The 25,612-nt window shown below is 39.6% G+C and overlaps 1 protein-coding gene across 2 annotated transcripts in view; it reads right to left on the bottom strand.

Annotated features, from left to right (window-relative positions):
- LOC120715097 overlaps positions 1-25,337 on the bottom strand; it is a 32,904-nt gene extending 7,567 nt beyond the window's left edge. The window contains exons 1-9 of one of the 2 annotated variants that reach the window (XM_040001952.1): positions 23,640-25,337; positions 23,028-23,330; positions 22,720-22,953; positions 22,522-22,626; positions 22,201-22,413; positions 21,761-22,102; positions 18,921-19,254; positions 18,771-18,828; positions 17,955-18,657 (exon numbers count right to left, since the gene is read on the bottom strand). In XM_040001952.1, coding sequence (XP_039857886.1) covers positions 18,424-18,657; positions 18,771-18,828; positions 18,921-19,254; positions 21,761-22,102; positions 22,201-22,413; positions 22,522-22,626; positions 22,720-22,953; positions 23,028-23,330; positions 23,640-23,766 — 1,950 coding nt within the window. In that variant the 5' untranslated portion in view covers positions 23,767-25,337 and the 3' untranslated portion in view covers positions 17,955-18,423. Of the gene's footprint in view, positions 1-6,463; positions 6,698-6,771; positions 7,078-17,954; positions 18,658-18,770; positions 18,829-18,920; positions 19,255-21,760; positions 22,103-22,200; positions 22,414-22,521; positions 22,627-22,719; positions 22,954-23,027; positions 23,331-23,639 lie in introns of those variants that run through there. The other variant, XM_040002028.1, reaches the window with a different exon arrangement.
- Positions 25,338-25,612: the final 275 nt, after the last annotated feature.

Below are 25,612 nucleotides of genomic sequence, written 5' to 3'. Positions count from 1 at the left end.
AAATGTCACTCAGCTGTTCTCAAACACAAATTGTTGTGTTCGTCATCTTTCAGTTGTGACATATGTTTCAATAGCATACATTTTATAACGGAAAAGTTCAAGAACAATTTCTGTTGTAATTTATGTTCCAGAGTATGAAAACCACTGGCAGATCCACCAACTGTGGTGTCGCTGCTGTGTTGTGGAAGCTATCAGAGAAAGGGCCCTTTAAATCACTATGGTAACAAAGTTACTTTAGAGAGCAGGCAGTGGGTCAATATTGCAGTAGAGATCAGTTGTGTGGGTCATAGGTAGGTGTAGTCTGCAATAATGAGTTGGGATGTTTTCATATATTGGATCAGGGTTCACCTGAGGAGGAAGACAAACAACATACTGTGTTATAGGTCATTTTTCTCCTCATTTAAATATTTTTTACTTTATTTGCAGGTTTTAATGATACTCTGACCAGCAGGTTTGTGAGGTGACAAAATATAAAGTATAAAATCTGTGAAATTCCTTTGCTATAACAATTATAATTAAGTAAAGTAGAACAAACAAATAGATAAGTAGATTGTGTCGCTCATTAAAATGCAATAAGAAAAAAGAAATTCATTGATAAAATGAATCTGAAATTAAAATTATTGAATTCAGATAAATAAAGTGTACATTTAAGCTGCGGTCAGGAGTTTATATATATTCATAACGGGGATGAACTTCACAGTAAAGTTAGGCTCTTGATGACTGCTTTCAACTGCTGTTTTTTCCAGGGTTGACTAGTTGTAGAGCATCCATTTTTAAAAATTAAAAAAAAATAAATAAATAAAAACAATCAAACAAAAGTGTCAGAAGCCAATTCTAAACAACTGCAGATAGCAAGACCATCATTTCAAACAGCTGTATATAAGTGTAAGTATATTTTTTTCATGTGTGACCACTTTGCCTAGGCCTCGAGGAGGACCTAAACTGTCACCCTCAGATGAGAGGAAATTAGTTAGGATGTTCAGGAATAACCCAGAAACCACCAAAAATCAAGCCAGCCATAACCTGGAAACTGCTGGAACACTGTCCACAGTGAAAACATGTTTTACACTGTAATGGACTCAGAGGATACTGACAAGAAAGAGCTCCTGCCTCAAAATTAACCCCTTTAAGCTTAACCGAAAATTGTAGCTTCCCATATCTAAACGCCATTTTTTTTTTCTGGAGAACAATTTTGTCGTCAAATGAGACAAAAATTGAGCTATAAATAAAGCAGCCTTACATTAAGCTTTATAGCCTTTTCAAAGCCCCAGCCTCAACCCTATTGGAAATTTGTGGACTATGCTTAAAAGCCAGGAACACGACAGGAATCCAACAAATGAAGATGAATTCCACTTATATAAAGATAAGTAGTCAAATATACAACCAGAAATATGCCAGACTGTTGTTGATCTTTACTAAAAATGTCTGGCTAAGCTGCAACCCGCTAAAGGACATTTGAACAAATATTATTGGGAGATACAGTGGGGCAAAAAAGTATTTAGTCAGCCACCGATTGTGCAAGTTCCCCCACCTAAAATGATGACAGAGGTCAGTAATTTGCACCAGAGGTACACTTCAACTGTGAGAGACAGAATGTGAAAAAAAAAAATCCATGAATCCACATGGTAGGATTTGTAAAGAATTTATTCGTAAATCAGGGTGGAAAATAAGTAATTGGTCAATAACAAAAATACAACTCAATACTTTGTAACATAACCTTTGTTGGCAATAACAGAGGTCAAACGTTTACTATAGGTCTTTACCAGGTTTGCACACACAGTAGCTGGTATTTTGGCCCATTCCTCCATGCAGATCTTCTCGAGAGCAGTGATGTTTTGGGGCTGTCGCCGAGCAACACGGACTTTCAACTCCCGCCACAGATTTTCTATGGGGTTGAGGTCTGGAGACTGGCTAGGCCACTCCAGGACTTTCAAATGCTTCTTACGGAGCCACTCCTTTGTTGCCCGGGCGGTGTGTTTTGGATCATTGTCATGTTGGAAGACCCAGCCTCGTTTCATCTTCAAAGTTCTCACTGATGGAAGGAGGTTTTGGCTCAAAATCTCACGATACATGGCCCCATTCATTCTGTCCTTAACACGGATCAGTCGTCCTGTCCCCTTGGCAGAAAAACAGCCCCATAGCATGATGTTTCCACCCCCATGCTTCACAGTAGGTATGGTGTTCTTGGGATGCAACTCAGTATTCTTCTTCCTCCAAACACGACGAGTTGAGTTTATACCAAAAAGTTCTACTTTGGTTTCATCTGACCACATGACATTCTCCCAATCCTCTGCTGTATCATCCATGTGCTCTCTGGCAAACTTCAGACGGGCCTGGACATGCACTGGCTTCAGCAGCGGAACACGTCTGGCACTGCGGGATTTGATTCCCTGCCGTTGTAGTGTGTTACTGATGGTGACCTTTGTTACTTTGGTCCCAGCTCTCTGCAGGTCATTCACCAGGTCCCCCCGTGTGGTTCTGGGATCTTTGCTCACCGTTCTCATGATCATTTTGACCCCACGGGATGAGATCTTGCGTGGAGCCCCAGATCGAGGGAGATTATCAGTGGTCTTGTATGTCTTCCATTTTCTGATGATTGCTCCCACAGTTGATTTTTTCACACCAAGCTGCTTGCCTATTGTAGATTCACTCTTCCCAGTCTGGTGCAGGTCTACAATACTTTTCCTGGTGTCCTTCGAAAGCTCTTTGGTCTTGGCCATGGCGGAGTTTGGAGTCTGACTGTTTGAGGCTGTGGACAGGTGTCTTTTATACAGATGATGGGTTCAAACAGGTGCCATTCATACAGGTAACGAGTGGGGGACAGAAAAGCTTCTTACAGAAGACGTTACAGGTCTGTGAGAGCCAGAGATTTTCCTTGTTTGAGGTGACCAAATACTTATTTTCCACCCTAATTTACGAATAAATTCTTTACAAATCCTACCATGTGGATTCATGGATTTTTTTTTCACATTCTGTCTCTCACAGTTGAAGTGTACCTCTGGTGCAAATTACTGACCTCTGTCATCATTTTAAGTGGGGGAACTTGCACAATCGGTGGCTGACTAAATACTCTTTTGCCCCACTGTATGTATCTATTTGAAGCTGTTTGTAAAATCTAAAATCTAAAATAAATGCACTTAGGTGTTTTACAAACTTAATTAAAACACTGTATTCCTGCAATAATTCCACGCTTGAAAAACAACAGTTGAAATCAATCATTAAAAACCCCAAATTGCTTTGACATTCATGCCCACAATAAATGTATATATACTTAAAATACCTGATTAAATGATAATTATTGCTAATTATGATAATGATTATAAATAAAAAAGTAAAATAGAATAGAGTTATGTGAACAAAAATAAGGTTGACAATGGGGATTTTTTTTTTTTTCAATTTCAGCAGCATTGTTTGTGTCTTGTTTTGTACCTGCTGTTTGTTGCCTAGTGTTGCACTTCTTGAAGGCTGGTTTGAAATCCTCTTTTTTCTGATTTGTAAAAAAAGAGCAAATATATATATGTATACACACACACACACACACACACACACACACACGTGTATATATACACAACTAAAACAATATCAGATGAATACTATTGATCTGAATGAAATCACACTTTTGCTCACCTAACACACCAGCAGACAATGAAAGGTATTAAAACCAGCAAAGCAGCAGAAACTCCTGCAGCTGCTGGTGTCCATGTTCCTGTGATACTTTGGACAGTGAGAGTCTTTGGAGCAGAGCTGATATCTTTGTTGGTTTTCACAGCACAGGAGTAGCTTCCTGCATCCACCCTGCTGACTGGGTCTAGGATCAGATGTTTGTTCTGGTTCTCTCTCGGGGTCAGAGGTCGACTGTTCAAGTACCAAATGTAGTTTGTGTTGTCAGTCAGAGGACAGCTGGTACTGCAGGTCAGTGTGACTCTCTGACCCTCTGTCACCACTGCAGAAGGACTCATCTTCACTCTCAGCTCTAAAAGCAAAAATTAGGGTGAGTGTTATTTTTTTCTGTGCAAACTTATATTTGTATTCCACTACTGTTTTTTTATGTGACTTTAAATGTTTTTCTATTAAACTAAAATATGAAAATATTTTGAAATGAGACCTTTATGTTGACAAAAAATAAATAAATTAAAAAAGCATGTTCAATTATCCAGACAATGTGTTGTTCCAAGTGTTTCCCTTCTGTTTCCACAGTCAGTCATGTCCCCATGTCTATTTCCCTCTGGTCCCCATGTCAAGCCTGTGTTTATCATAATTCCTGTTTCATTTTGACAGCCTCTCATCCTGTGTTCATTGTGTTCAGTTTTGCTTCCCCCATCATAGGGGTCAGCAACCTTTAACACCCAAAGAGCCATTTGGACATGATTTCCACGCAAACAAAAACACTGGGAGCTGCAAATACTCTTTGACGTCTAAAATGAAGATAACACTGAATATATTGTTATTTTACCTGTATGCTTTGTGTAAACAACTAAGCTGTGTTGCTTAAATCTATGAAGTGCTACAGAGAAAATTACTTTTTTATTTATGTAATTAACACATTTTGAACTCTTAAGGAAATATAACAAAAGGAAAGACACCCAGCTGAACTAAAATGATCCAGTAAACAAAAACTGTTGTGAGCCGCCACCCTTATATCTCCTTTGGGCTTTTGGAGCCTTGACCTGACTTTTAAAAAAATAATTGGAAAAAAAGCACTATGCTGCTAAAAGATGAAAAATAGATATTTGCAAAATTCAGCCTAAATATGTATTTTACCTGGTTAATGTGTGTGGCGGGACGTGGTCTGCAGCGCCGCTGCAGGGGAGGAGGTCGCACCTGAGCGGCACCCACGAGTGTGACGCTTATTTTGAGCGATCAAAAAATAATAGAATATAATTTTATATTTATATTTCAATATCACAATAATCTTCCAATTTAGAACTACAAGTTAAAAAAAGAACTAACATTAATGAAATACACTTCAGCTAATTACTTAAAAAAATAATTTATTTTCCCAAACCACGCAGAGCCGCACAGGACTAAAGAACCGCATGCGGCTCCGGAGCCGCAGGTTGCCGACCCCTTCCCAATCCTGTTAGTCAGTATTAGATTGAGACGTATTCAGCAAATAAAGTTTGCTTCCTTTGGTTTATTCCCCTATATTGTTTCTGAGTCCTGTGTTTGGGTCCCGCCTTGGCTGCTGCACAGCTGTACATGACAGCTGTAGATCAAACAAAATAACAGTATCCAGGTTGTTCAAACCTGAACCATAAACACCCAAAGTGAAAATTGCAACAGGCATGTGATCTTATAGAAAGTAAAAGGCATTTCTCCTGCATAATAAGTACTATTTTCTACAATATTAAATGCAATTTTTCTGAAAACGTATATGAATTCAGTTTTAAATACAGGCCTTTTCCTTGTAATGATGATTTGTAGTGTGACGTTGCCAATTTCACCCAAACTGAATATTTCTTCCACCTCTGCTCCTGTTCAGACATTAATGAGTAAAGTCTGTTGAATAAGGAGTTTAGATTTACCTGTGACAATCAAAAAGACTCCAGGCAGATCAGACTGTGTCCATCCTTCATGATCTCTCTTGAATCTGAATGTGTATCCTCCTGAGTCATTCTTCTTCAGGTTGTTGATGGTCAGGATGTGTTGGTTCTTCATGTTGTCCTGATACTCCACATGACCTGCAGCCTCAATCAGCTCTTCAACTTCCACTTTATCTTTTCTCCATTTTTTACTCCAACATTTAAACTCTGGCTTCATGTTATCAGGATGTGAGTATTCACTTGTGATGTTGACTGAAGATCCTTCCAGAGCACAGATTCTCCTGCTGACATAATTCACTCTGCAGCAGTTTTTATCCTGAACACCTGAAATATAGATGGAAGATTTAAAGTTGTTTGATTTTTTGTATTTCATTATTAGTTGGCAAAATAGATTTGACACTTACAAGCTTCCTTGGATTGAAGATGTTTGTGGTCTTTAACTGCACAAGAGGATGTGTCTGTTGAAGAGTTATGAGTTGAAAAATGTTGATTCTCATGATAGTTTATTTTGTTGTGATACCACATGTAGACAGTTTGATGGTCAGTCAGATTACAGCTGGTGCTGCAGGTCAGTGTGACAAACCCTGAAGTGGAAGAAATTCTTTGAACATAAACCTCTGTTGAGAAAGGATAAACAGACTTCTTGTCACTATATTTGATATAATCACACAACTTATTTAATCATATATTATTTAGTTAAATGAATATGACATAAACTTCACCTCTGGGGTATGTGATGGTGCACGGCTCATCCACTGATGTCTGTTTATAAGAACACATGTTTCCATAAACATAAGTGAGACTGAAGCATGTCTGTGTGATGGAATCTGAACAAAAAGACATGATGTTAAATATTTGTACTGAGGTCATTTTCACAGGGTTTAGCTGGAGAGTCTGTAGCAACAACAGTCATGACTCACCCACAGAGACTTCAGGGGCTCTGAGATGCTCGTAGCCTTTGACAGCACAGGAGTATGTGACTGCTTCCTCACTGCTGAGCAGCTCTTGGTACCAGGGAGACCAGTCCTCATAGAGAAACTCTCTGTTCTTGTACCAGATGTAGGCTGCAGGCTTTTCAGTCAGAGGACAGCTGCTGCTGCACATCAGTGTTACTGTCTGTCCCTCTGTGGCAGGAATCACCTTTACCTGCAGCTCTGAGAGGATGATGGACAACAACTTATACAATGATGTCATTTGGAAAGTAAGTAATAAGTAAAAGTCACTGTACCTGTAACTACTTGGAGAGTAATTCTGTTGAACCAACAGCGTCCTGGATTCTCTGCAGTCTTCATACAGCAGTAAGTGTTTGCATCACTCTCTCTTAGATCATTGATGGTTAAAGTTGGGTTTTTCTCTTCAGACATGTTGTATGTTACACGTTGTCCATCCACAGAGAGCTCACTCTGAACATACTTGTAACCATCCCAGTCTATAGTGAACCATTTTCTGCTTGAAGTCAGATGTTGATGTGAGCAGTGCAGATCCACTGATGAACCTTTGAAAGCACAGATCCTGGTTTCTCCTCCATTAACACCTTTAACACAAACTTTTATTAGCAAACGGATTTATTGTCTTATCACCTGTCGTTTTTTTCTATCCTTAGAATGTAAATAAGTAAATTATTTTTAGGTATCTTTTTACAAGGATGTATAAATAATTACTCATACCTGAAATGTAGAAGATGAAACAGAGGAACACATATCGAAAACCTGTCAGCAACATGTTGGTTGGAGACCAGCGTGGAAGCATAACGTTGACAATAAATATAAAAGTAGACACGATTTACTCACATCTCAAAATCGCTTGAAAAACAGAAGGGCTTGCATGACTGTTTTATGTTCAGTGGTTTGGCACACAAAGCACCTTTGAAACTAAACATGAACGTCCTTCCTCTGTGGTTCTTTTGTTCTCTGCAGGAAGTGCACTGTGGTTTAGTTGTCTTACCCTTGAATATTTTAGATGTTCAGGTAACTTTCAGTTCTCAATAAAGTGTTAATATTATCCCCCTATATATATATTTATATATTTATGTGCTGTGTGTATGTCAGGCTCCCACCTAATGGAGTGATGTGATATAATGAAACATTCAGTCCTAACTCATGTCAAAATGTTTATACAAACATTATTACAAGGCATGTTAAAATAAGAATAATAATAATGATGATGATATTATAAATGATCATAATCATAATAATAACAATAATAACAATGGTGGCCATTTTGAAAACATCACCATTATTAAGGATCCATCTAGCTTGTTCTACTCTTCAGCAGTTTGTGGTCTGCCCAGCGTAGGTTGCCATTATCACAGCACATGATCTCAGCAGCAGTTTGTGCTGCTGAGATCATGGACATTTGGTTAGTGCAGGTTATGTTTCCCATAATATTCTGCACTGTTTCTTTATATTCTCTTTAAGTTAGCATGCAAAAAGACCAGTTTTGTTTTCTAGAAAGTGATTGTGATCACATGTTCTGTTTTGGCTACATTGTTACAGGTTAGTTGGCTGTGTACTGTCATACTGACATCTGTATTTGCAATTGTCATACTTTGTAAATCCAAAATTTCAATACAGTTTACATACACACATAAACACTAGGGGTGCAACGATACTCGTATCGATATTGAACCATTCGATACAGTGCTTTCGGTTCGGTACACATATGTATCGAACAATACAACATTTGTAATTTATTTTATCAACTTTCCTTCTGACTATGCTGTCTGTGTTGAGCGCTCAGTGAATCTGCGTTCGACTACTCCGCCTAGGCTGCACTGTCGAGCGCAGATCCACTGAGCGCTCAACACAGACAGCATAGTCAGAAGGAAGAGCACAGGGCAAGCTAGCAAGACAGAAGTTAAGCTCTCCTTGCAACATGGACCTCCCCCACTCTCATTCAGATCTGGCGTTTGGAATTATTTTGGTTTTCATGTGACGTATGACCCTGAAGGTAAGCGAGTCATGGACTAAAGTAAAACAGTATGTTGGATGTGCCATGCAATGCTCAATTACTAGTGGGAACTAGTGTGTTAGCGCAGTTAGCTCGTTAACGTGTTGGCCGTCTAGCCCCATGCACGGGGCGATCGGCGGTAGCTCGTTAACGGAGATTTGCCGTGTTGTGGCGTTAAGGTCATTTCAACGAGATTAACCTGAAAGCACTAGTGGGAACACAACGAATATGACTGCACATTTACGCCGACATCATCCTAGTGCAAAGACAAAAACAACAAGCATGCTACTAACTTTAGCCGAGTCATTTAGACAGCTGTTAGCACATGATTCTCCTTATGCTGCTGAGAATATAGCCCAGAAGAAGCGGATAGTATAGCTTTTATTTTGGAAAGAGACATTTCTCTGTAATAAACTCTCTTTTCCAAAGATGAGTGATTCCTCAAACAGATACAGGGCTTGCAATATCGCTAGCCCGACGTCCTGGAGCTAGCGATTTTTTCAGTCGGGCTACCAAAATCTATCTCTTCCCTGCCCGTCGGGCTATTGTAGGAAAAATATATGTCAATGCTTTTGCATTCTTTCAGAAATGTAGCTGGGTAATTATGTCATTGGCATCGGTGAGCCACTGTCAATATGTGACATATTGAAATCGCATTTGAATTTGCGCTTGTTTTTTGCTTTCACTTTGCAATCGTGCGAACTGTGTATAGAGAGCGACAGCACTGATCTGTGAGTGATGATAATTTGTGCACCAATTCCTCTGACATTGTCTTATTAATCGTTAGCTTACTATGCAAACATGACAAGTGAAATTTCCCGCAGCAAGCTTAAACATGTGAGAGGTTGATCGCGCAGAGAATCGCTGAGCTTATGTGAGTGCGTGTGTAAAACCAGCAGCATATATATTTTAGTTCTGCTGAGCCAAATAAGACAGGTCAGGGTGAAGAAGTGACAGCCAAAGAAAAGCTTACCACAAAACGGAGAAGTTATGACAAATCAGACTATAAGGCAAAAAGAAAGTGCAGCTTTATGGTTTCATGGACAAAAGAATTTCTGTGGCTGCAATATGACGAGCTAAATAACCAGGGCTGCACATAAGTGGTCCGCAGGTGCGCATTCGCTGTCAAAATAAAAAACACGCACAAGGGTTAGGGTTAAATTTAAAAACTGTACCTTTGAGTTAAAATATATATTTATAATTTTAATAAATGACAAATTAAAAAGGCATGAACATTTTTTTTGTATCGAAAAAATATCGAACCGTGACACCAAAGTATCGAACCGAACCGAACCGTGAATTTTGTGTATCGTTGCACCCCTAATAAACACATAATGAACAAAATGTGTATGGTCTCAGCTGTCATGTGCAGGTATCCACATTCAAATTGGATAAAGGGTTTAGGAGTTTCAGCTCCCTAACATGTGACACCTTCTTATTAAATGGACCAAAGGTATTTGAACATATGACTCAAAGTGTTTTTACATGTTGAGGTTTGTTGATTTTATTATGACATATATATTCCTGTATACACTAGACATGTAATCATAGTTACTTTCATAAATTGTGTGTAATCACACACACATTTGCATTAGTTTTCCTTACTGGTAAACCTTAATCAAAATCTCAATCACCATTCTTTTCTCCTGACAGACAACCACCACATTCCTTGATGAGGAGCAGCTGTGCAGGATGTGAAACAAGGCTACCAACTGATTTTAAAATTCCCAATAAATAGTCAATAAATATTTAAACTTCTTGTGTGCAAATCCATGCTTAAAGTGCAGTGCTAAATAAAGTGCTTGATAAGGTGCTTTTAATAAAGTGAAAGGTGTGCTCTAAAGTGCTATACAGATAATATAATATAATTAAAGCTGCAAGCAGCGTTATGAGGGACCTCGCACCCTGGTGTGTCGAGCCACGCCCAACACCTAAAACCAGCACCTCCGATCTGATGTGACATTGATGGATTTCATGCATTTAACCACCAGCTAACATTTCATCTTATTCAACCAGGATTATAGTCGTCCCACTAGGTGGCGCTCTAACCATTATGTACAAATGGCATAACAAACGTATCCGAGCTCGAGTCTAATCATGCCTACGACCTTTGGGAGAGATTGGACATTGTGTTTTTGAGTGACAGCAGATTACTGCTTTTTGGCGAGTGATTGAAACTCCACATGCTGCCATGACCACCCCGTTTCCCTGAACGTAAAAAGCTTCGCAATTTAACATCACAAAGGTCTTTAGATTCCACACACAGGAAATCGCATCAATCTGATGAAATCCCTTGGAGGAGTTCGTCAAAGAACGGTGCCTGAAAAGAGGGGAAAATGTCGCCAAAATTACACATTAATTTTAAAATGGCTGACTTCCTGTTGGATTTGGGATTTTGCTCCAAGAGACTTTTTTTGTACATCTTGATCTCGCCTATAACCTTCCCAGATTTCAGACTCATATATAAAACACAGAGCAGGGGCTGATGATTTGAAAGTTTGTAGGGGGCGCTGTGGAGCCATTTTGCGCTATTCAAGGAAGGTGATCACATAACAACAAAGCCTTCGTCCCATTGGAGGTGTGGGCCAAATTTCAAGACTTTTTAAACTTTCCAAGCCCTTCAAACGCCACTTCATTGTTCACGGTGAACCGCGTTGCCACCAGGGTGCGCCGTTCAGTTTAAAGTCACAATTTTCGCACTGATGCATCATGAGCAACTGATGGTGATATTCACCGCTTTTGAGGTGGCCACGATGAACCTGTGAAAATCAGTACGACATCATGCCTGTAAAGTCTGGTACTGATCAGACTGGATTTCAAATTCAAATTTATTTGTCACGTACACAGTCATACACAGTACGATATGCAGTGAAATGCTTGGACAACTGCTCGTGACCCAAAGAAAACAAAAAAAGGAAAGGCTATGAATAAGATAGGAAATAAATATGAAAAATTAAAAAGGGTAAATTTAACTAGGAAGGAATAAAATATAAATTAAGGTTAAAAATGAAATAACTGTACAACACAAATTAGAATGAAGGGTAAATTTAACTGGGAAGAATAAGATAAAATATATAAATTAAAGTTGAAAATAAAATAACTGTACAACAAAATACACAATACACAATATAGAACTATATAAGAATGTATGAAGAAATCTAAATATAAATAAATATATACACAATAACAGCAGCTGTACAAGTATTAACCGGAAATGAAGAATATAGTGACCAGTGTTGTGCAAAAACAAAGTCCAGAAAGTCCAGTGTGTGTGTAAGAACCATATGTGTGGGTCAGTACTGTGTGGTGGTGTGATTGAGAGACCGTATCGCCTGCGGGAAGAAGCTCCTCCTCAGTCTCTCTGTGTTGGTCTTCAGGGAGCGGAATCGCTTTCCTGACCTCAACAGAGAGAACAGTCTGTTGTTGGGATGGCTGAGGTCCTTCACGATCTTCCTGGCCTTGGTCCAGCACCGCCTGCTGTAGATTGAGTGCAGGTCAGGGAGCTCGGAACGGATGGTGCGCTCAGCTGACCGCACAACATTTCATTGAGTTATACTAATTTGTTTCTTCATGGCGAGACATCAAAGTTCGCCATGCTGCAGGGTTCACACCCTTTCGCGAAAAGTCACAGTTTTCACTGTAACCCAAGACCAACTCCATAAGGCTTTCCTGGAGAAATTTGAGGCTGCAGATGTCACCCATCACAATACTGTACCCCAAAGTGTAAAACATGACATTTCCTGTTCCCACTAGGTGGCGCTGTCCTTGATGTCAAATATGGCAGTTGAAATATGTTCAGGGGTGGAGCCTTATCATATGTGTGCTCTTTGGTCCAGATCGGACAATGTATGAGGGAATGAGAGGCAATAAGATTTTCATGGCGAGTCATCGAAATTCGCCGTGGCGCCACCGCCACACCGTATCACGAAAACTCAAAAGCTCCGCAATTTAACATGGCCCAGGTGTGTAGTTGACACTGACCAAAGATGAAGCTTATACGACCAAATTCCAAGGAGGAGTTCGAAAAAGTTCGAGGCATGGAAATGGCAAAATTAGAGCCAAAATGTCACCTTCACTTCTAAATTGCGGACTTCCTGTTGGGTTTGCATCAATGGGCCCACAGACTCTTTTGTTTGTCTTGGCATGATACACATGTGTGCCAAATTTCATACATGTAGCTCAAACGATGTGGTCGTAGGGCTGCATTTAACAAGGCATAGGTGGCGCTGTAGAGCCATTTCCCAGTGCTCATATGTAAAACCATTAAAATACAAAATTTTTCACGAGACCTGGCATGTGTGCAAAATTTCATGAGTTTTTGAGCATGTTTAGGCCCTCAAAAAGGCCCTTGTTTTGCCTTAATAATAATAAGAAGAAACGGAGCAGATACAATAGGGCCTTCGCACTCTTGGTGCTCGGGCCCTAAATATAGTAAGGGAGTCCTCTTCCTTACACATATATACTCATATATACTATGCATACTCACAATGAAGTCTTTATATAGTGGAGTCACTGTATTAAGCAGTTAACCTGCATACTCAAATCACAGGACCCATATATTTAGGTTACATATATCTACCATAGTATTAAGGAATGATTTGTGCCACTTGTTGTATAAACACACGTTGATTAGTACTGTTTAAAAATGTAACAATGAGGATCGGTAAGAAACTTTTGATAGTATTATGGCCAACTGTGATTAGTCCAACAAAGGGAAGTGCCAATTTAGCTTGGCACTGCTAAAGTATGTGCATATGTGGCACCCTGAGTATTTTGAGCATTAAGAACAAGTCTCAGATGTGTTCCTTATGTGTTCGTGCCCACCCCCCATCATCTTTTTTTGCTATTTGTTGTGACAATAGTTTGCATCATAACACAGAGCGAAAAGCTCATTTGCTCCCACCTGATGTGATGTTAGGGCGATATTTAGTTTCGCCAGTAGGTGGCGGTGGCGGCTCAGCCAAACGGGTAACTGGCAAAATAATCCTTCACAAAAGTAACGCAGGCCAGTTATTACAATGGAAGCCGCCAGTAACACTGAATTGTTTTGCTGTGTTTCAGGTGAGAGCAATATACGAGAACTACATACATTTATGTAAAGTTGATACTTATTTAACATGTTTGGAGTGTAATTCTTGTTTATATGGTGTTTGATGTGAGCGAATAAGGGAGTTGTTTCACGTTATCTGTGGGTAATGCTAGTAACATTTGTGTGCTAGCTAAGTCATGTTAGCCTCCTGCATTAATCTCTGTAACCGTGTTGTTCCATCAGTAAGGTGAAAGGAAACAGTTAGCTGGTGTCAGTTAAAGTTATAGGAAATAGACCAGCCAGTACATGTTATGTTGTCTATTGTTTACTGGTCATTTTCTCTGTGTGTTAAGGGCTGATGAATACATGGCCATTACACGTAATGACACAAAAGTAACGCAGGCCAGTTATTACAATGGAAGCCGCCAGTAACACTGAATTGTTTTGCTGTGTTTCAGTGCAATAAATCTTCATGTGCACCTGAATGAACCCTGTCGTCCTCCAGTGTGTAACACATAGGACCCTTCTCGTTATGCAGCTGCCTTTGACTGTGCAGCAGAAACATGCAGCTGTGCTTAACTGGACTGCTTCACGCCGTATGCAGCCCTTTAACCAGCTGTACAACAGAAGCATGTAGCTGTTTGGATAGCTGTAAAGTAAAGGCCTGCAGCCCTTTCTGGGGCCGTGACACAAATGCATACAGCTCTTTAAATGACGGTAAAGCCGAAGTGTACAGTCCTTTCAATATCCTTATAAGCAAATATACCTGGCCTTTGCAGGGCATGTACCTGGAATTCTGGTTCTTGCCTCAAACACCAGAAGCGAACAAGTAAACCCTCACTCAGCATGGATAGCAGTTTATGTCTGGCATGCGCGCCCAACAAAATTCTTGAATGGATTAACTGATTAACTGCTTTTCTGCAGACTTTCAGACTCACTTTGGCCATGGAACTGTCAAAGTGACCCAGTGCAATGATGGATGAGAGACTGGTTTACAAGAAGTTATGGTGTAGGGTCGTGTATATCATAAGTGGAAGATGAAAAGAAAAAACAAAGGATGAAAGGTGTAACAGGGCGGCCCTTAGCGGCTGGAAACACAGTGAGATGGACCAAGGCAAGTGTAGTGGAACAAAAAGTATTTATTTGCTATACAGCTCTCCTTAACTCATCGAGCTTCTTCACAGCACAAATCCCCCCTCTCCAATGACAACTGGCAGCCTTAAATATGTTCAGCTGTCAGACTAACCCAGGGGTGGGCAATCTCAGGCTACGTCCACACGTACCCGGGTATTTTGGAAAATGCAGATTTTTCTATGCGTTTGCACCTTTCGTCCACACGTAAACGGCGTTTTCGGTCACTGAAAACGTAGATTCTAAAAACGCCTGCCAGGGTGGATATTTTCGAAAACTCAGTTTTTGCATTTACGTGTGGACGAGAAAAACTGAGAAAATGCAGCGTCAAAGGTGTGCGCTTTTTTTGACGTCACACTGTGCGCCACGTTATTGTTTTGATCAAATTAATTTCTACAATACTGTTACTTATACTCTCTGCAGTGTTTAAATGCTTACATATGCATAAACAGTTACTGTCCCTCCACACATACAACTCGGTTCTGCTTCTATGCCCCATCTTTGTTTACTATTTCCCACCGAGGCTTCTAGACTTCTGATTGCCCAACATTTCTACACGGTTAGGAATATATCGCCACCTGTTGCTTGGCATGTTCCTAGCAGCGTTTTCCTTCATTTCTACGTTTACGTGTGGACGGGATTATTTTTTAAAATGAAAACGGAAAATCTCAGTTTTCAAAAATACCCGTGTACGTGTGGACATAGAGTTAGTCCACGAGGGCCGGTGTCCCTGCAGGTTTTAGATGTGGCCTCGAACCAACACAGCTGATTTAAATGGCTAAATTAGCTCCTCAACATGTCCTGAGGCCTGGTGACGAACTAATCATGTGATTCAGGTGTGTTGACCCAAGGTGAGATCTAAAACCTTTCGGGGGCACCGGCCCTCGTGGCCTGAGATTGCCTACCCCTGGACTAACCCATTCTTCCACTCTCAGGTAAATTCTTAAATCCCAACCTTCCACCACAGTTTACAATATATAAATTAGAATAAATAAATACATAAGTACATTTCACATTTTCATATTAATAAATATTCCACACTTTAATTTTACGCCAAACCTAATATTATAAAAACCCAGAAACCCCAAGCACAAAAAGATTCATCACACTCTCTTTACCAATGGTCTCTCCCGGAACCTTTAAATGGTGTCTGAACCCCCGGGGAAACATTTGTCCAAACACCTTGAAGAGGACACAGGCAAGAAAGGTGACAATAATAATAATGTTTTGGATTTATATAGCGCTTTTCAAGGCACCCAAAGCGCTTTACAATGCCACTATTCATTCTCTCTCGCGTTCACACACTGGTGGAGGCAAGCTACGGTTGTAGCCACAGCTGCCCTGGGGCAGACTGACAGAAGCGAGGCTGCCATATCGCACCATCGGCCCCTCTGGCCAACACCAGTAGGCGGTAGGGTAAAGGACTTGTGTCCTTGGGTAAAGCAACTTGCCCAAGGACACAACGACCAGGACAGAGAGTACGGGGATCGAACCGGCAACCTTCCGGTTACAGATGTGCTTCCCAACCCCCTGAGCCACGGTCACCCACGTGACGAGTAATCATTATCTTACAAACACTTATTTGCACCACTTTTATTCCTAGATTTCACACACACTTGCATTAGTTTTCCTTACTGCTTAATCACAATCTCAATCACCATTCTTCTCTCCTGACAGACAACCACCACATTCCTTGATGAGGAGCAGATGAGCAGGATCTGAAATAAGGCTACCAACTGATTTTAAAATTCCCAATTAGTAGTCAATAAATATTTAAATTTAAACTTCTTGTGTGCAAATCCATGCTTAAAGTGCAATGCTAAATAAAGTGCTTGATAAGGTGCTTTTAATAAAGTGAAAGGTGTGCTCTAAAGTGCTATACAGATAATATAATATAAATGAATGTAGTAAGGGAGTCCTCTTCCTTACAAAAGGATATCCAACGACAGGAGGGGAGGATCACTGTCCCTATATAAGGTACATCCAATCTGCATTGGGTCTCTCTCTCTCTCTCTCTTCTGCTTCTGCTGCTTTGTTCCTGTCAGTCTTTGTCTGTATTTTCTGTTCGTGCTTTAAGGCTCTGCACCGCGCGGTTGCCTCACTTTTTTGTTTGCTTGCTTTCTATGTGTTCCAGTGTTCCAGAGAATCATTATGAGTGATTTGAATTTAATTGGATCTGAATTTTTGAATTTATCGGCTTCAAAACACAAGGATCTGAGGAGTTCTGCAGGTTTTTTTTATTTTATTTTTTTAGCAAAATCGGTTTTTATTTTGCTCTCTTCTGGGCTCCGGCAGCTACTGAGTCCTGTCTCAATATGCGTACTTGTGCATCCTTGTGTTCTCGCATACTCGTGATACGTCATCAGTCGGAGACCAATTACTGTTCCAATTCAAAGTACGCATCAAGCCGAGAACGCGAAAAAGTCCCGGATGTTTTCTCGCTCCGCCTGTTTTATCGAGCATGCATCAGTGGTGACTTGTGTGGACTTGGTACAGCTAAATATCCCAGAATGCATTTCATCCAAAACTCAAACGCGGCAATGGCAGACGAGCAGGGCTGAAAACTTTTAAATATTTCTCTTGCTGGGTCACAAAATAAACTTTTAAGTTATTTTCAAGCAAGAATGTAGCTGTGTAAGCTTCAAATATCTGCTCGATTTATCAAGATATCATATATTTCCAAACGTGCTCTGACGTTTTCAGAGACGTCTGTGACCCGCCAGCTCCATAGCAGACAGTGAGGTCGAGGATCACTAGAGCCGGCGAGAACAGCGGACTCCTGGCACATAATTTTCAACCCCTACGCAGTCTTTTCGCTAGTCAGATTAAACAAACCCCAGCAGCTGTCTATTGTACTAAAATAAAAATAAAGGCGTTCTAACATCTCACCTGCTTGTTTTTATTAAGACATACATGCACACTATTTTTATTAATAGAGATTTCGCTACTGAGGTTAAACATGATATATAAGTAACTTAGATCACTTCTAAATGTTAATGTTTGGTTTATTTCAGTGTTCAGTGGCAAGTCTGGTCTCGCCGAGAACGCGAGTACATACTTGCCAGTACAGTACAGTACCAGTGGCAAAAAGCAGTGCTAGGTGGTAATACGCTGTCTAACAGCTTTGATAGACTCCAGCCCCTCCTCAAAACTAAAATGGATGGATGGAGTATGCCGTCTGGAATAATATTATAAAATTGTCTAGGAACGAACTCAAACATCTAAAATCGTAAAAATGCTTCACATCAAAACTAGACTATCTAAAATCAACAAATGTAAAACTATGCAAATGTGTTTAATATATAGCTCTGAATGAATTCTGCAATTTTGCATTGTGACAATATCACGGGCTATAATGCAGGGAGATTCGCAAACATGTCAGTGTCCTCTGCTATAACAGCACATCTATACACACGAGGGGCATCCCCACAGCAAACATTACAGCTGTTGTATCCCTCCTTTCTTGGAGCTATATTGTTTTTACACCCTCTCATTGTGTGTAATTGCTCTCAATGTCAGAAGAGGGAGACAAAAGGCAGATTAACTTTTACTATGATTGTTTTTTTTTTTTTTACATAACCATGAATTATTACATTAACACGAGTAACATGTGAAGCCAATCAAACTGGCTAATCTAGTTGTGTTGAATACAGAAAAAAAAATGTATAAATAATGTGAAATATAGATTCAAGTACAACGCACAAAAATTTAAATGAGAGGTGCAGAGGTTTGTTAAAAGGCTTGTTCGCCGCAGTGTACCTCTGCAGGTCTTTAAGTGTCATCTGTTTCTGTTGAAATGACAACAGATTCTCCATCAGAGCTCGTTTCATGTCTAAACTTCACAGCAGCGTAATCAGCATGCTGCTCTTCTCTTGGCTGAAGTGGCTCTATGGTGGAAAAAAGAGGATCTGTGTGGTTTTTGAAGAAGTGAACTTTGCTGTAGAGGACTTCATCCTCCACCTGTGGCTGAGCTAAGACGTCTTCACACGCAGGATCAGGATTTAGCTAAGAACAAAAAGCGATACATCATAATACACTTAAAGATTTGACTCCTTTGACTCTGTAAGAAAGATCATTCAGTATGAAAATGTGTTTTCCAACTCTACAGTAATCTTTACCTCCACTATGTTGTTTGATGTTTCGTTTGTGGAAGACTGACTCGTAGTCCTCTTTTTTCTGATTATTGAAAGTAATAAACAGAAAAAATAAGTGAGTTCATGCCAGAGATAAAAATGTTGTCACTTTGAATCAAACACACTGTTGCTTACCTAATCAAAAAGAAGAAAAAGAGAACTATTGAAACCAGAACTATCACAGAAACTCCTCGTGTCCTTCCTGTGATACTTTGGACAGTGAGAGTCTTTGGAGCAGAGCTGATATCTTTGTTGGTTTTCACAGCACAGGAGTAGCTTCCTGCATCCTCCCTGCTGACTGGGTCTAGGATCAGATGTTTGTTCTGGTTCTCTCTCGGGGTCAGAGGTCGACTGTTCAAGTACCAAATGTAGTTTGTGTTGTCAGTCAGAGGACAGCTGGTACAGCAGGTCAGTGTGACTCTCTGACCCTCTGTCACCACTGCAGAAGGACTCATCTTCACTCTCAGCTCTGAAACAGGAACATTAATAATGACAGATGTTATATGTTAAGATGAAACATTACACAATTCCAACATGTGCTAGAGACTGAATCTGAGTGAGTTAAGCCAAAAAGCAGACTCTTTAATCCCCCATGCACTGATAAAATCTAACATTGACTTAAGTTCTGTACTTTTATGACATTTACGAGGGAATAGTTACTTTTTTAAACTCCACTCCATGTACAGTGTATGACAGCCTGAGTTAATATTTACTTAAAGGTTCATCCTACCGTTTCATCCTGCCTGTCCAGTTGCTTCTTTTTTTGTGGGTCTCCGCCTTGACTTTTGTCTTCAGTAACTGAAACTTGCATTGTGCTTTGGGTCTTTATGTCATGATCCTTGGTTTTATACTCAGTGTTTTCTGTTTTGGACTCAGTTGCCTTTTTAAAAAAAAAAAAAATTTCTGTCTGACTTCGTTCTAGTTTTAGTTTAAACATTACATTTGCTTATGTTCAGTCGTCAATCTTGTGTTTGTTAGATCTTTGTTAGATATTCTCAAGTTTTTCCTGCCCTCCTATGTTCTCTTTGCCTCGTCTGTGTTTCTTTTATGTTTCCTATGTTTCCTATGTTTAGTCAGTTTTAACTTTGTGTTTAATTTGCCCTGTATAGTTTGTGTTTCAGTCAGTGTTAGTCTCCTGATTTATTTTGATAGTTTTTTGTCCTGTGTGTAGTGTTCAGTTTTGCTTCCATTGTCATTGGGCTGACTTATTTGACCTGTGTATTGTTTTGCCCAGTTGTGTATTTCCTGTCAGCTAGTCAGTGTCTGTGTTTCAGTTAGTTTACTCAAGCTGTGCTCTGCTTCTAATTTTATTTCAATCTGAGACCCATCTCCACAGTGACATCTGCTGGCCAAATTGACTATCGCCACAAATTGATAATGCTGTTTTGTGAAACAATGATGCAGACAAGCACAATTCTAAACAAAAATACTTATTAAACCAGACTGTCAATGATGGTGAATAACACATGTTTTGGAGAAATCCCCACACAAACATTGCAAATTGAGACTGTTAGAGACAGCTGCTGGCTTTGATCGTAATAAACAATAATTCGCTTTTTAAAGTAAAACATATAGAGAAAAAGTTGCTGTATTTAATCTAATAATCACAAGTTTTCAGCTGTTTTTGTCTCAGTCAGCTTTGTTTTTTACTCACAGGACTCAAACTCTGGATGTGTTATCACCTTTTTAATTTTGTAGGAGACTCCTAGCCGCCACCTGGCACTGAGGGTATTGTTAACGAGTGACGGGAGAAGAGAGTAGGAGATCAACAGACAGATTGGTGCTGTGGCTGCAGTGATGCAGACCCTGCACCAGTCTGTTGTGGTAAAGAGAGAGCTGAGAGAGCTTAGCGAAGCTCTCAATTTACTATTAAAACTACGTCCCTACCCTCACCTATGGTCAGCAGCTGTGAGTAGTGACCAAAAGATTGAGATCCAGAAATGAGCTTCCTCTGAAGGGTGGCTGGCCTCTCCCTTAGAGATAGGGTGAGAAGTTCAGTCATCCAGGAGGGCCTCGGAGTACAGCCACTGCTCCTTCACATCGAAAGGAGCCAGTTGTCCCACCGGGAGGAGGCCCTGGGGCAGACCCAGGACACGCTGAAGAGATTGCATCTCTTAGCTGGCCTGGGAACGCCTTGGTGTTCCCCTGGACAAGCTGGAGGAGGTGGCTGGGGAGGAGGTGGATGGATGGATGCATAGATGGATGGATGATGGATAAGAGTTTGTGTCATCAGGTAAGGTTTACACACTGTCAATCAACGGTAGAAGTGGGCGTAGCTTTAGCTTTTATTTTTAAGAATTAAAAAACTACTTAAATGAAAATACTAAATGTCTTTTCCTTCTTTAAAAAAAGTTAACATTTATCAAAATTTTGTTGGTGAATTGTAACACTCCATCTACATCTTTAAACCATCCTCTGCTGAGTGACCTCTGAACCATGAAGAAACTTTCCTTAACTTTATACTGCTGTGAGTCAGAGCTGAAAACTGTTTTATTTTCTTCTTGAAAGCAGAGGTGTTTCAAGAAGTGTTCAAGTGTTTTTATATTTAACAGCAATCAAGAAAATTATGATGAAGTATTATGAGTATTATTGATGAGTATTATTTTCTTTTATAAACAGAACCTGTAGTATCAAAACAGTAATTCAATAAATAGAAATAGTTCTGAAGCAGCAGGTATGCCACCTGTCGAAACTGTGGTGAAGGGCAGTTTGTCTGAACACCTGTGGACCCGACTGTATATAATATTAAAACTATTATGATTATCTACAATAGAAGCCAACTTTTACTTTTGATATTTTAACTAAAGTTATGTTTCATAAAATGCACATGATTTTAATTAAAAGCAAACTTTTTCATTGTAAGGGAATATTTTAACATTATTAAAGAACAAAGAAGGATCTGAATATTTCTTCCACCTCTGCTCCTGTTCAGACATTAATGAGTAAAGTCTGCTGAGTGAGGAGTTTAGATTTACCTGTGACAATCAAAAAGACTCCAGGCAGATCAGACTGTCTCCATCTTTCATGATCTCTCTTGAATCTGAATGTGTATCCTCCTGAGTCATTCTTCTTCAGGTTGTTGATGGTCAGTATGTGTTGGTTCTTCATGTTGTCCTGATACTCCACACCACCTGCAGCCTCAATCAGCTCTTCAACTTCCACTTTAACTTTTCTCCATTTTTTACTCCAACATTTAAACTCTGGCTTCATGTTATCAGGATGTGAGTATTCACTTGTGATGTTCACTGAAGATCCTTCCAGAGCACAGATTCTCCTGCTGACATAATTCACTCTCCAGCAGTTTTTATCCTGAACACCTGAAATATAGATGGAAGATTTAACCTTGTTTGATTGGTCTGTATTTCAGCGCTTGAGTTCATTATTATATATAAAATAAAATATATTTAACACTTACAAACTTCCTTAGATTGGAGATGTTTGTGAGCTTTAACTGCACAAGAGAATGTGTCTGTTGAAGATTTTTGAGTTGAATAATGTTGATTCTCATGATGGTTTTGTTTGTTGTGATACCACATGAAAACAGTTTGATCATCAGTCAGGTTACAGCTGGTGTTACAGGTCAGTGTGACAAACTCTGAGATGGAAGAAGCTCTTTGAACATGAACCTCTGTTGAAAAAGGATAAACACACTGCTTGTCACTATTTTTGATATAATCATACATCTTATTTAAGACGTGTACATATATTGTTTAAACAAATATGATATAAACTCCACCTCTGGGGTATGTGATGGTGCATGGCTCATCCACTAATGTCTGTTTGTAAGAACAAATGTTTCCATAAGCATAAGTGAGACTGAAGCATGTCTGTGTGATGGAATCTGAACAAAAAGACATGAGGTTAAATATTTGTACTGAGATCATTTTCACAGGGTTTAGCTGGAGAGTCTGTAGCAACAACAGCCATGACTCACCCACAGAGACTTCAGGGGCTCTGAGATCCTCGTAGCCTTTGACAGCACAGGAGTATGTGACTGCTTCCTCACTGCTGAGCAGCTCTTGGTACCAGGGAGACCAGTCCTCATAGAGAAACTCTCTGTTCTTGTACCAGATGTAGGCTGCAGGCTTTTCAGTCAGAGGACAGCTGCTGCTGCACATCAGTGTTACTGTCTGTCCCTCTGTGGCAGGAATCACCTTTACCTGCAGCTCTGAGAGGATGATGGAGAACAACTTATACAATGATGTCATTTGGAAAGTAAGTAATAAGTAAAAGTCACTGTACCTGCAACAACTTGTAGAGTAATTCTGTTTAGCCAACAGAGTTGTGGACTGTCTGTAGTCTCCATACAGCAGTAAGCGTTTGCATCACTCTCTCTTAGATCATTGATGGTTAAAGTTGGGATTTTCTCTTCAGACATGTTGTACGTTACATGTTGTCCATCCACAGAGAGCTCACTCTGAACATAATTTCCCTTCCATTGGATAGTGAACCATTTTCTGCTTGAAGTCAGATGTTGATGTGAGCAGTGCAGATCCGCCGATGAACCTTTGAGAGCACAGATCCTGGTTTCTCCTCCATTAACACCTTTAACAAAAGGGAGTTAATAAATGTTTTTATCTTATTAATATGTCTTTGTTAGTAATCACTTAATAATTTTCAGTACTTTAAATTAGGAACTAATCTAAACTAAAATTTCTCATCTGTTAAAAAATTTCTCAACTTTTTTTAAACTTTTGACTTAAGTTAATATTAACTCATTCACTGCCAGCCATTGGCAGTGAATGAGTTAAACCCATTGACTCATTCACTGCCATTGGCGGCTATAGACGTCAATGGCAGTGAATGAGTTAACTAATGATTTTTACATAAGAACTCATAAATAATTTCAGATACCTGAAATGTAAAAGATGAGACCCACAAGCAGACGACCAGCATCTCTCAACTCCATTGTTGTTTTAGTCCAGACTTTCAGCGTAAAGCTGACAGTAAAAGCTTGAACCATGAAGACAAAGTAAGTCATCGGTCAAACTAAACAGCACTCTTTGTCTGAGCGAAGGGTGAGGAGGGGGGAAGGGGGCGTGGCTGCTGTCTGCTACTCATGTTCTTTGGTTTCACATGTCGTGCATCTTTGAAACTAAAAGTAAACTTGCTTCATCTTTCTTTAAATCTTTTGCATTCATTTTATGCTTTATGTTAGCATGAGTGATATTTTAATTTGCATCAATTGATTTCCTATATAATGATTCTTTTGTTTTATTTACTTGATGCATGCAGTTGTGATTCGAATGTGTTAAATATTCAGTTTATTAAATATATTGAAGTTGTTCAACAGGAAGTTGTGGAGGTATTAAACTGCTGAGCATGTTTGAGTATAACAGTTTACAATGTAAACACACAGCTGGAGTGATGTAGACATAATTCTATTGCCATTTTTATCTTTTCTTTTTCAAAATATTAAACAATGTGATATGGGAAACACATTATTTAAAATATCCTTAACGAGTGTTTGAGCTCTCAGATTGAATTGTATTTTCCATTTCCATGAACGTTTCGTTTTACAGTACAGATCCTGGTTTTTGTGTAAAGCTGACAGTAAAACTTTCAACCAAAAGACAAAAAGAAATGCATTGGTCAAACTAAACACTCTTCCTCTGCAGACTGATGGGTGAGGGTGACAAACACCTTTTTTTTCTTTTCTTGTAAGAAGGAACTGGTTTCACACTTTGTACAGCTTTGAAACTAAAACTGACGTTCTTCCTCTTTGTCTCTTGCCTTCTTGTATGCTTGTATGCATATCCATATGCAACCAGTGTTTGAGTTGTCTGGTTGAATTGTATTCTGGCTTTGAAGAGTTAACCTTAATTTATTATTGTTGCTTCACTGTAGTGGTTGAACTTTTCACTTCCTGCAGACTTGGTTATTCCTGTTTCTTTAATGTCACTGCTGAGTGTGGCTCAACAGTCAAAACTTGTGGAAGGCTTTAATCTTTTTTAGCCACACCCAGAAAGGATAAATGGAATTCAACAAAATGAAATGAAACACTGTCATACATAGTGGAGCCAGTTTAGGTGGTTTGGGCATCTGACAAGGATGCCACCTGGGCGCCTCCTGGGTGATGTGTTCTGGGCATGTCCCACCGGGAGGAGGCCCCGGGGACATGCCAGGACACACTGGAGAGATTATATCTCTTGGGTTGCCTGAGAACACCTTAGTGTTTCCCCGGACAAGCTGGAGGAGGTGGCTGGGGAGAGGGAGGTCTGGGCTTGTCTGCTTAGGCTGCTGTCCCCCGGGGACCTGGCCTCGGATAAGCAGAACAAGATGGACGGATGGACTATCATATATTCTTTAATGAAAAATAAGTACTGTACTTGTTCCTGTGTCACCTTCAAGATGAAACTAGATAATTTTGGGGGACTTCTTGAAGTTGCTTAGCAGTTCAGGACATGTCCACCAGAGGACACCATTAGCTCTTCATCTCAGCAACATTTTGAATTGTTCTCTGCTACTTCTTGTCAAGTTCACAGTACAAGATAAGTGAGGTGCAAATATCTGCAGTTATTTCATTATCTTATGTTGCAAGTTTTCAGTAGCTTTTTTCTTCTTTTTTTTTACATTTTAAATGAGTATGTAAAAAATATTGGATCAGTAGTTATAGTGTAAATAATCAAGCTTAAAAGGAACCAATTTTACTTGTATTTATTTTCTATCATTTGTATACTGTTACAGTGGTGGATGCCCAAGATTTAAATAATAAATTCAACATGTATACAAATAATCCCTATAAGTCAAAAGCTCAGGTTTCGGCCTTTTTGCCTTGATTTTGGATAGTTTTTCTTGTCTCTAATCAGATTATCAGCTCCACTTCT

Source organism: Simochromis diagramma, unplaced genomic scaffold (assembly GCF_900408965.1).
Source record: "Simochromis diagramma unplaced genomic scaffold, fSimDia1.1 OVJJ01000798.1, whole genome shotgun sequence".
In the NCBI taxonomy this organism is placed as follows: domain Eukaryota; kingdom Metazoa; phylum Chordata; class Actinopteri; order Cichliformes; family Cichlidae; genus Simochromis; species Simochromis diagramma.
The sequence above is the reverse complement of the archived record's forward strand: the minus strand, read 5'-3'. Positions and strand labels throughout refer to the sequence as shown.